A 12,429-nucleotide genomic window follows, 5' to 3' on the forward strand; every position below is an offset into this window, starting at 1 on the left:
AAAAGAAATATACATTAATAGCTTTAACCAGCAATCTGCACTTTATTTATTTTGCCCAAGCAGATATTGGTAACAACAATTAACATTTGATCCAATGGGTAGTTTAATACGACTGTGTCTTCGTCTGTCCTCTGGGTCATGCAGTTCTGTACTCTGAGTTTTAAAAAAAAGCTGTAAGACTGGAGAGAAGAAAAAAGGTCCCTTTAGAGGAACTGCCATGAGATGATTGAGCAAAACCTTTCTATAAGTGCCTGAGAGATATGTACCACTGAGTATAAACTAGAAAAGACATCATTTTGAGGACATATACACATACCACAATATGACTCTGAAGAGAAAGTGGTCAGTTACCATCACTCAGAGCTAGTCATCACACTCTTGAAATGTTCAGGCAAAATACCCCAAATGAAGAATATTCCTGATGATTTGAGAGGCCTCCACCTTCTCGTACTGCTCCATCCCATACATGCTAAATTATTGCACATAATTAGACCACAATACTCCACTGAAAAATGGCACCTTGAGAACATGTTAAGTGGCATGTTTTTGTTTTAAAGAATAAAATTAGTTTTGAAAGTTTTAAACTTTGAGTGTTTAGATATGGGAAAAGGATAACAAAAATCATAATATTTACAGAAATCTACCACAAGGGAAATGACACCCAGTTCAAAATACAAAGCTACTGATCAACGTTGAAGCACTGTGGTATTATGAGTTCAGTTAATGTCATTGCAATTAACTGTTTGCTCAGTATGAGCACAAATTTCTGAATTAATCATATTGTACAGCACTGAAACAGACCCTTTGGTCCTCCATGTCCATGCCAATCTTTATGCTCACCTACAATTCCACTTGTCTATATTAGGTCTGTAACTTTGTATGCCTTATCTATTTAGGTGGCTGTCTACATGTCTCTTGAATGCAGTGATTGTATCTGACTCCACCACCTCCTCTGGCAGCAAGTTCCAGATATCAACCATCCACTGTCTAAAAACTTTCCCCTCAAATCCCCTTTAAAGTTTCTTCCTCTTACCTTAAACCTATGCCCTATTTTTGATATCCCTACCATGGGAAAAAGATTTTGAGTATCTACCCTATCTTTTCCTCTTATAACTTTATATACCTCTATCAGGTCACCCCTCACCCTCCTTCACTCTAGGAAAAATAAGTCTAGCCTATCTAATCTCTCCTGGTAACTAAAGTCCTCCAATCCAGGCAACATCTTGGTCCGTTTCCTCTCCACTCTCCAGCACAATCACATCCTTCTCTGCAACTTCCACCATCTTCAAAGGGATTCCACCACTAGACAAATCTTCCTCTCTCATCCCCTTTCAGCATTTTGCAGGGAACATTCCCTTTGCCACCTGCTAGTCCACTCTTCTGTTCCCTCCAACTGCTCCAACCCCTTACGGCACCAGCCCTTGCAATCACAGGTGATGCTGTACTTGTCCTTTAAGATCTTCCCTTTCCACCACCCAGGGACCCCAAGTCTTTTCAGATGGAGCGCTGATTCACTTGCACTGCATCCAGTCTAATGTACTGCATTCGGCATTCACAATGTGGTCTCTACATTAGAAAAACCAACCACGTTTGGTGACCACTTTGCAAAGCACCTGCATTTGGTCCGTAAAACGACCAAATTCCGTGTTGTCTGCTACCTTAATTCTCCACCCCATCCCAACTCTCACCTATTTGTTGGTGGCCTTGTGCACTGAGAAATGAGTACAATGAGAAAGCTTGAGGAACAGCACATCATTTTCCATCTAGGCATGTTTCAGCTTCTGGACTCAATACTGAATTTTACAACTTCAGGCAACTAAATTTCTCTGTATCAGTCATCCAGCTGTGATACTGGATCAGCTTGTTTTTTTTCTCCCTTTTCTTTTTTTCTTTCTGGGAGTGGAGGACATGCCCAGCCCGACCTGCTGGGCACATTCTTCTACTCTGCATTTCACAACTCCCACATTCTTTGGTCCATGTTGTCTATGTTCTCACCCTCTAACTGCTCCCATTCACTCATTGACCAGATAACCTCGTTTCCAGCTTATCCCCATGGTTACCCCAGTTTTACCCTATCCCAGACACCCCCCCCCCCTCCCTGCAACTTAACAAGCTTCTCTTCTCTCCTTCTGAGCTCTGATGAAGGATCTGCGACTTGAAACATCAGCTCTTTTTCTCTTCCCACAGATGGGGCCTGACCTGCTGAATATTTCCAGCATTTTATGTTATTTTCCTATGGTATGGTGACCAGAACTGCATGGAATATTCCAAATGCAGTCTAGCCAGTAAAGTTGCAACATAACATCCCAACATTTATATTCTGTGGCTCAACCTATGAAGGCAAGCACGCCAGATGCCTTTTTCACCACCCTATCTGTGTTGCCACTTTCTGGCAGTATGGACTGGAACCCCAAGGTGCCTCTGTTCGTCAATCTTCTAGCACCCCCTATGATATATGTCCTACCCCTATTTTGCATCACTTCACACTTGTCAGCATTAAATTGTATCTGCCAATGCTCTACCCAACTTTCCATCTGATCTATATCCTGCTGTAGCCTTAGACAATGTTCCTTGCCATCCACACCACCACCAACTCTGCAAACTTACTAATACCTCCTACTAACACATCCAAGTCTTTTATAATATCACATACAACTAAAGGTCCCAGCACTGATCCCTGCTGTACACCACTGGTCACAGACATCCAATCAAAGAAGTATCCTTCCACCATTACCCTCTGCCTCCTATCACCAAGCCAATTTTGGATGCAATTAGGCAGCTCACCTTGGATCCTATATGCCTTAACCTTTTGGACCAGCCTACCATGCAAGACCTTGTCAAATACCCTACAAAGTCCATATAGACGTCCATCACCCTGCCTTCATTAATCTTCTCAGTTACCTCCTCAAAAAATCCAATCAAATTAATGAGGCAGGATTTCTCCCACAGAAAACCACACTGATTATCCCTGATCAAATCCCTGCTTTTCCAAATGTACATAAATCCAATCCCTCAGTACATCTAACACCTTCACCTTCTTAATAGTGACCTGCTCCAAACGATCCATATACCTCTCCCTGAACTCACTATCCTTGTTGTCCTTCTCTTGGTGAATACAGATAAGATGTATTCATTTAGGATTACTCATTTAAGACTGAGGAGTTATTTCCTACACACTGTATATTCCTCAAGAGATTCCCTTGATCCCAGTTGCCTATACTTGCCATATTTTTCCTTTTTTTTTCCCCTGACGAAAGTTTCAATATCCTGTCATCCAAGGTTCCTGAATCTTGCCATATTTGCCTTTCACCTTTAATGGAACAGGCGAGTCCTAAACTCTTACTAGCTCTCTTTTACAAGACTCGCACTTGTCAGCCATTCTTTTACCAATAAGCATCTGTCCCCAGTCTACTTTCACCAGGTCCTCTCTCATGTTATTGAAAGCAGCCTTTCCCCAATTCATAAACTTTAACTTGAGGGCTAACTTTAAGTCTTTCCTTAACTACCTTGAAGCATCAACAGTAAGTTTTATTAACTAAAGCTAATAATTTCAGAAATATGTAGTTATATTTAAAAGTTTCATTTTCACGATTCAATTGAGGACAGCATTATATACATTTCATTATAATTGTCTTCTTCCCATGTAAATTGACTTCAATGTCTTTAAAAGGCAAAAATATCTTTTCTGCAGTAACATGCAAGCAGCAAAAACAGAATTTTTTTCAACATATTTGTTCAAAAAATTGGTGGTGTGAAGACAAAGTACTTATTATAGAGTTAAGTTATATATTACATTTTTTGTACATATATTCAGAATATAAAATTTCATGCTTTATACAATGTTAGAAATTTTGCCACTGTACATTCTTAACACATAGTAAAAATCATAAGGTAAATCAAGGTATATATTTATCAATATGCTTTATTACACCATACATTAAAGTATGGACCAGCAAAGCTACAGCTTAAAAATTAAGCTTCTTAACAAATATTCTCAGCAGAAGAAAAGTGTAGAATTTTTTTTGAAATTTGGAGTGGGGATGTTAGTTTACTAGGGATTCAGTTATTCATAGTTTGAGCAAGCTTTTTTGGCAGATGTGATAATCACTACTACATAATAAACCTTATCGGGATGTTGAAAGGTAATGCGGTTAAGTTTAGATCTTTTAAGTAAATCTCAAAGTGGTAAATCAATTATCTTCTGGCATCATAATTAACATTATAATACATATGTTTGTTAATTGACACAGCATACAACACTGCAGTGACAAAAACATGTTAGGACTTTCTTAGACCACTGTAGATTAATTACATTAGTCTCATTTGCAGTATTCACAGACCATTTTAGAAACAGTTGTGATCAATCATATTAGAACAATTAGTACAGCTAATCCAAAATACGGACAGTAGCTCAGAACTTTTTCATTTCTTAGAACAATTAAAACTGATAGCGCTTTTCCAAAAAAATAGCTGAATATTATCACCTAACCAGTACACTTACATTCCAAAATTTTAACTTCCCACCAAAACTGGTCACATGAAAATGTAAGTTATATAGGATGCCCTGTTTTAGATGGAATTAATCAACTGTGGATTGGACAAGCCAATTAAGATCTATCTTAATCCTGTACATTTTAAATTCAATGAATTATGAATTTGCATCCTCTAATCATTTCTGAGAGAAAGAAAACTTTTTTTTAAGTAAAGCCATACACTAACTGGACAGACTCTCAAGATTTAACAAAATATTTCTTATATCAGTACAAAACAAAATCTTCGTTTTCCAACATCCATGCAAGTGCTTGACATGAAGTCTGAAAAATGCATTACCCAATGAAGGCCATTATGGTTTAAGTAATTAGAAAAACATATTTCCTCTACATTCATTTTTAAATATTTGGAATTGCAATAAATGCATTTCCCGTCCTATCACTCTCTCTTACACAACGTAACTAAACCCACTGATCAATCCAAATACTGATGTGTCACCTACGAGGACTTCAGCAAAAAGTAAACAAGTTGTGGCATCTCTTGGATTCCATAGTTGCAGCTTTTAGTTTCACTCCACAGCTGTCATTTTGTGCCCATTTTGAGCAGTGTCTCTATACCCTGTTAACTCTTCATTTATCTCTGTAAAGGAGGTTGCTGTTGCATCTGAATGGTTTGTCTTCCAGGGAGTTTTGGTAACTCTTGTTTCTGATACACCAGCTTCCAGATCTGGGGTTACAATTGTACTATCCTTTAGCCCAAGAATCTCAGCAACAGCCTGTGGCAAATCCTGCACAATTGACAAAAAGATGAATAAAGAAAGTCATAAGGAAATTTTAATTTGAAGTTATTTCTGTTTTATATATAATATGCTCATAGTATTAATGATTCAAAAATTTAGCATGACTTTGACAACAATGATAGCATAGAGGAAATTGAAATATGGTAATCTAAGGTTGCTATGGTAAACCTTTTGTCACAGAAATTTCTGCAGATTCCCTGCATTAACTGATAAGGTCACATGAAAACAGATAACCAAGAGTTTGCAAATGTAATTGGTATTTGATTAAAAATATTTTCAATGATGAAAATTATCAGTAGATCATTAATAACTTTCAGTAGGTTACATTTATTTTCAAACTTAATCACATTCTGTAACTCTGCAGTAAGAATTATGTATTCTAAGAAAAAGTCAATAACTAACATACTACTACACAGAACAGGACAGGACAGGACAGGAACAGGCCCTTCAGCCCACGATGTTGTGCCGAACTAATCCAACGCCTAACTAAACTGATTTCTTCTGCCTACGCAACGTCCATATCCCTCCACTCTCTGCACATTCATATGCCTATTTAAGAGCCTTTTAAACAACCTCCACTATCAGCCCTAAGTGCATTCTAAGCACCCACCACTCTCTGTGTAAAAAAAACTTGCTCCAACATCTCCTTTGAACTTACCCCCTCTCACCTTAAATGCATGCCCTCTAGTATTAGACATTCTGACCCTGGGATAAAGATACCAGCAGTCTACTCCATCTATGCCTCTCATAATCTTATAAACTTCTATCAGGTCTCCCCTCAGCCAGTCCAAAGATAACAACCCAAGTTTGTCTAACCTCTCCTTATAGCACATGCCTTCCAATCCAGGCAGCATCCTGGTAAACCTCTTCTACACCCTCTCCAAAGCCTCCATATTCTTCCCATAATCGGGCGACCAGAATTGAATGCAATCCTCCAGATGTGGCCTAACCAGAGTTTAATAAATCTGCAACATAACTTCCTGACTCTTGAACTCAATGCCTCAACTAATAAAGCCAAGCATACCATATGCCTTCTTTACCACCCTATCATGCTGTGTAGTCACTTTCATGGAACTATGGACTTGGACCCAACGTCTCTCTGCACATCAATGCTGTTATGAGTCCTGCCATTAACAGTATACTGTCCCTTTACATTTGATCTCCTAAAGTGCAACACTTCATATTTGACTGGATTAAACTCCATCTGCCAAGAATAATCAAGAATTCTTGAATACTCAAGAATAATCTCAGAGTTTTGTCACTACTAAGTATATTCATTGCAACAGTATGGTTAAATACTTCCAAATATATGAACTAACCTTGCAGTTTTTCATTTGGTGGTAAATTGCCTCTGCTTTACAAAGCACGTCATCTACATCCAGTTTCAAGGACAACTCGTTGATGTGCTGAAGATTACAAAAATAAAAAGTCTTTAGTGCAGTCTGATAGGTACAGTGGAGACAAGTTTAAACTTACCGAACTAGTAATCCAGGGGCATGGACCAACAGTTCAAAGACATGAATTCAAACACCATCATGGTAGCTTTGAATTTAAATGCAGATTAATAATATGGAATTTTTAAAAAAAAATACTGATTAGTAATTTTGACCATAACACTCCAGATTGTTTTATATGTTTTTTTAAAAATGGTTTACTGATGTCCTTCAGGGGAGGAAATCTTCCATCCTTATCGGTCTGCCCCTTATGTAATTCCAAACCCTCCAATGTGGTTGACTCTTTAATGCTCTCTGAAATGACCCAGCAAGCCACTGAGTCCAAAGGCAATTGGGAAGGGGCAATAAATATTGATTTTACCAGTGACTCAAAAGATATGAACAATGGATTACGCCAAAACAAAATCAATTCATTACCATATAAAGAAAGATCAGGCCTACAAAGTTATTTTTATATACTGATCTGAAATAAACAAATAATGTATGGCTCTGCTTTTCTTCTTATAGTTCACAAATCCATACCTTTAGAATTTCATTAAACCCATAATGGTTTTCCATTATCTTCTGTTTTTCAGTATCTAGTATAGCACAGCATATCAGAAGATGAAAATTCTGGCAAGGCAAACCAGTCCATGTAACCTACAAAATACACAGATTTTTGTCTACTGTTATTGGAATTCAATTACATCCATTTCATGTTATTTTATTAGGATGGTGACCATTCCAGAAACATATTAGGGAGCTATGAATAACCTTGAAACAGTTCTGGAATTAGCAGTTCCAAGAAATAGCTTGCAAATCTCTGCTCCACTTTATGGATTGTGCTTTTGTTCCTGGCTGATGCTAATAGCAGCATTATCCATTCCATATGATCGTAAGTTTAGCTCAACATCTGATTTAAAACACTGGAAATAAAATTCACTCAACTCCCTAAAAAATTGAAGTCAATGTAACCAAAATGAAAAACTGCTTGAATAACAAGTGATGCATAGTCAGATCAAAAGTTCAGACCAACAGTAAAACTTTGTGTTCTTTGATTTTACCACAAAAAGTCCCTCTACCCTATTGAAGCAGGTTCTGTGGAGCCCAGTTTTCAGGCTTTTGATGAAATTCTACAAAAAGCTTACAGATTAATCATCAAATAGCTTTTTATCTGGCAGGGTTGAAAACTGCCACAAGAGATGATGAAAGTGGAAAATGTTTTGGTTAGAGACAGAAGAACTAATGTTCTCTTAAGATCTCACTTATATATCTTAGGAATGTCAATTTCAGGAGAAAGCATGCATGTGCTAAACTACTAGCATGATTTGATTCAAACAAAATATATTTGCAGGATAAAAAGAAACATATTTCCACATAAGGTAAACCAATAATGCATAGATCTTAAAATAACACTAATCTAACTTACTTTATCTTGTGCAAACTCCTGTACAAAACATGCCTTAGAATGAGTTCCCCAAGTTTTATTCTGTGGCACTCAGTATTCTGTGCAAAAAGCCACTGAAAAAATCAACAGATTACTGAATGTTTTGTTCCTTTCAGATGAAAGTGGAGTTAGCACAAAATAATTCCTCAACTTTCCTCCAAAGATAAATTATAAATCAAAGCTCATTCATACAACACACAAGAAATGATTCTAACCTCCCAAAGTCTAAGAGTATCTTGAAAGCTGAATTCCCTTTTGAACCGAATCAGAAGCCACCTGAAGCAGAAGTAGAGATATCCAGATTCTTGAGATTCTAGGAAAACAACTTACTTGTTAAAAATCCTCTTATCTAGTTGAATAAGTCCATCTCAAAACTTCACTCTGTTGCAGAGCTATTTTGTCCATATTTTTCATCAAATATCAAAGCTTAAATAATCTTAACAAAGCTAAAACAAAATACCCTCATCTTTGTGTACAAACTTTCATGTCCGCGGGATGCCTCAGAGCTCTTTATGAAATGTAGTCAGTGCCATTATGCATGGAAATGTGTCATAAACAGCAATGAGATGAATAGTGCTAATCTGTTTGGTTGATGTTATGCAAGAAAGTAACCTTTGATGAAAAAACCCGGAGAATTTATCTGTTCTTCCTCAAATCAGTATCCTTGTTATTCATCTGAGAAAATATCTGGGCATCAGTTTGACTTTTTTTTAAACAGCGTGATAGGGTGGTGGAAATAGATTTTATTCAAAAGGAGACTGGATGAATACAAGAGCAAAAGATTGCCAAGATAGGGAGAAAGAGCAACGAGAGTGTGACTAACTGGATTGCTCTTCATAAGAACTAGCACAGTCTTAATGGATCAATTGGCTTTCCTTATTGTGCTGTTCTTGGAATCCATGAACTCTTTATATCCCCATAAATAAAAGCAAATAAAATTACCTGAAGCCTCATTGAAATAGAAATAGGATAACTGAATTAAGTAGCTACATTAATAACATTATTCTTTTTTAAAAATACAACTTTTCACTCAAAAGAATGGTTTTTAAGTAAAAATATATTTGCTACAAGGTTGCTGACATCCCAAAACCTCAGTTTTCTGAAGAATGGAGAAAGACAATATCCCACTACTTACAGAAGTTTTGGGTACCAGTTTTAGTCACTAATTGTGGTCCCAAATATAAAGCCAGTTTGTCTCATAGTATGTAATTTTTTTTTAAATATAGGTTTGAGTTTTGCTCCTTTAGACAAACACTAAAATAAAACATACTTACCAAGATAATTCCAGAACCCAAGATCAAGCAATTTAAGCAATGTACTCAGCTGAGATAATTCTGTTTTCATGCCTTGCATTTGCTCCTCAAAGTTACAATGCTACAAAAAAACAAAAGGAAGCAATTCCTTTGTTACAATTCAGTAAACAATAATAGTTTGATAGTTTTCAACTGAGAATGAAAAACTGTCCCCATCTCATAAATTAACCAATCCTTGTGGATAATCACAGACACCAATCAATATTGCCTGCTGCAAGTAAGTTTTTCATCGTACCTATGCATACATGTACTTGTGGATAGGACAATAAACTCGACTTGACTTGTTGCGCTGTGATGATCAATTCTAATACTTTAAAAGCTCCAAATTCCCCTTTGCCTCCATCAGACTTGTAAAAAATAAAAAAGTTACAAGAAAGATATTGAAAGCTTAAACCCAAAGGGAGGAATAGATCAGAAAAGAGGAAAATACACAAAAATTAATAAACGGAATAAACGATAGCTACTTTGGATACACTCATTAATATTTTGCCATGAGCCTAGCATCCACTTTATAATAAGGCCATTAAAATTACAAATGATATTAAAAATTCTGACATTATGTTTTATTATACATATAAAAAGAGGTTAATGGCAGTTGAGTGACATACAAAAATTCTCAGAAACTCTTTTGCACAATGCAATGTCTGTAATGCTGCAGGTTGCCAATTGCTTACTTCATGGTTCTTAAAGAATACTAAAAGTATTACAAGTCCTCCATGCTTATCACATGTTTATGTATGGAGGTGCCTGAACATGTGCAGTGGTATGTAATGCACATTTTCCTGACACTTGATTTGCTCCATTCATTCAGATTCAGGTGAGGCTTGCATGCGCAACTAAACTAGGATCAGTTTGGCTTGATCTTTTGGCATGAAGTTTAACAAATGCATCCTCCAATTGATAGGTCCTCTTTCAAGAAAGTTACTTACACCTTGGTTCCAACAACTATCCATAACATATGCAATTTTTATCTACAAGCTCCTTGCTTTCCAGCAACCACCCATTACCTCATTTCTCCCCACTGACATCTTTCATCGCTGCGCCATTCAACTGTGGCCTAAAAACCTCAACAAAACATTGTGACCCTGAACACCCTGACCCTCACTAGCTGATCCCCAATACCCACCATCTCCCTTGCCCCAAACCAACCCCGAGGTCCCAAATTCCCCCAATGACGAAGCTCTGACCCTCCTAATACCCCACCTAACCACAAGCTCTCCCTTGCCAGTTTCTCATGTTCTTCCATTGTTATGCCACTGTGAAAAGGTCTTTGTGCACATTTTCTGTGCACAATCAGTTTTATTGCAAATCCTTACATCTCTGGCCTCACTACTATAGTTTTGGGCAGGCGCGAAGTAATGGCCCTCCACTGTTCACATTTTGAGGCACAGAGCTATTTCCAGACTAGGCCATCGATAATACATGCCTGATGAGCTTGCAAAATGTACATGCACTTCTTAGTTTCTTTCACTTATGATCTAAATTGTGCATTCATATTCACCTGGTGAGTAACCATCGATTTAAAAGGATGGATTTTATACCTGTAAGGTACTTTTTTTTAAGAAAAGCATTCACTTCTGGCTAATTTGAAGTCTTACCATTTGTTCTATAAAGGCAACAAAGCACCAAAAGGCATCCACTTCATTTTCCATAACATACAAGATAGGGGAAAGCAGATCACTCATTCCTTGAACATAGCCTAAAAAGTAAAATGTTCTTAGTTTAGCATTATTCAATAACTTGATAAACAAATTCAACAGCTACAGAAATATTTTGAGACCTGCAACTTAATAAGTGTGTATTTCTTATCTACACAGCTTGATATTTCATTTAATCATGAGGTCACTGTATCTGTCATTTTTTCATTGCAATATTTTCATTAATTATAAATTATAACTACAAAATACTCTGGTAAAAAAATGTTATTTTACATGCATATTTGTTTGTGAAGCTAAAAACTACAAACTTTCATTTAAAAAATGTAAATGGTTGGGTAAATGCAGCTGAACGTAGTTTTCACAGAACATAATACTTACCAAGATCAAAATCATACATGCAGTAGGTCATTAAGATGTCATGCAATAGAATCAATCCAGGATTTTCTTGCCCTTCATAAAAAGGATTTGTTCTATCTGTTCTGTTGACATCTTTCTCTAAAAGAATTTTTTATGGAAAAAAAATTAAATTTTCTGAACTACTTTCTGACATTAAAGTACAACGAAAATATACTTTTTTGGTATTTCCAAATAAATCACTTCCATATGTAGGCAAGCTTTAAACAATATCTTCAGATTATTTTCTGCATTGCTCCTGTTATTTAGTGAATTACTTTATCCTTTTCCAAGATGAAATATCTTAATCAACAATGAAAATGACATGCTTTTTAAACCAAAGCACTACACCAAAGGTTCTTATCAGGAATTTATGCACTGACATTTCAGCAAGGATCCAAACAAAACAGCATCAAGGAACAAAACCAATAAAAATGTTAAATAATTTCAGAAAGGTAGTTTAAGAAGCGCAATCATTATAGTAGTTAAAAAGTGATTCAGTAAGAGGAAGATGAAAATGTTAAATCTTTGCTATGAGAATTAATGTAAATGGTATGATTAAGAGCATGAATAATACAGAATTTGATAGTGATTGGTTGAAAAAATATCCCTTAATAATATCTCATTCAAATATAGCAATAAACAACAGCATGAACAGTCACAGAAAGAAACTTTCTTAGAAGGAAAAAGGAGTCAGGAATGGACAAATTAACAAAACCAGTACTTCTTGAAACAATGTTTTTTTTTCAAAAGACTGCAGATACACATTTTTTTTGGTAAAACTGAATGTCGCCTGAATTGGCATCTGTTGTTGCTGGAGAGGAAACATTTGGAAATGCACCAGAGATATAGCAGCCAAGTCCAAAAATTTGTCTGGATGTCAGTGCCATCAATA

General features: G+C 36.4%; 1 protein-coding gene across 2 annotated transcripts in view; it reads right to left on the bottom strand.

Annotated features, from left to right (window-relative positions):
- Nucleotides 1-4,625: 4,625 nt before the first annotated feature.
- The window catches only part of tbc1d15 (TBC1 domain family, member 15), a 36,371-nt gene continuing 28,567 nt past the window's right edge, over nt 4,626-12,429 (bottom strand). For both annotated transcript variants that reach the window (XM_052030215.1, XM_052030216.1), the window contains 7 exons: nt 11,520-11,636; nt 11,082-11,182; nt 9,445-9,544; nt 8,386-8,483; nt 7,267-7,383; nt 6,610-6,696; nt 4,626-5,278 (listed from right to left, as the gene is read on the bottom strand). In XM_052030215.1, the coding sequence (XP_051886175.1) occupies nt 5,060-5,278; nt 6,610-6,696; nt 7,267-7,383; nt 8,386-8,483; nt 9,445-9,544; nt 11,082-11,182; nt 11,520-11,636 (839 nt within the window). In that variant the 3' untranslated portion in view covers nt 4,626-5,059. The remainder of the gene's footprint in view (nt 5,279-6,609; nt 6,697-7,266; nt 7,384-8,385; nt 8,484-9,444; nt 9,545-11,081; nt 11,183-11,519; nt 11,637-12,429) is intronic.

The sequence above is a fragment of the Pristis pectinata genome, chromosome 15 (assembly GCF_009764475.1).
Source record: "Pristis pectinata isolate sPriPec2 chromosome 15, sPriPec2.1.pri, whole genome shotgun sequence".
Taxonomy (NCBI): domain Eukaryota; kingdom Metazoa; phylum Chordata; class Chondrichthyes; order Rhinopristiformes; family Pristidae; genus Pristis; species Pristis pectinata.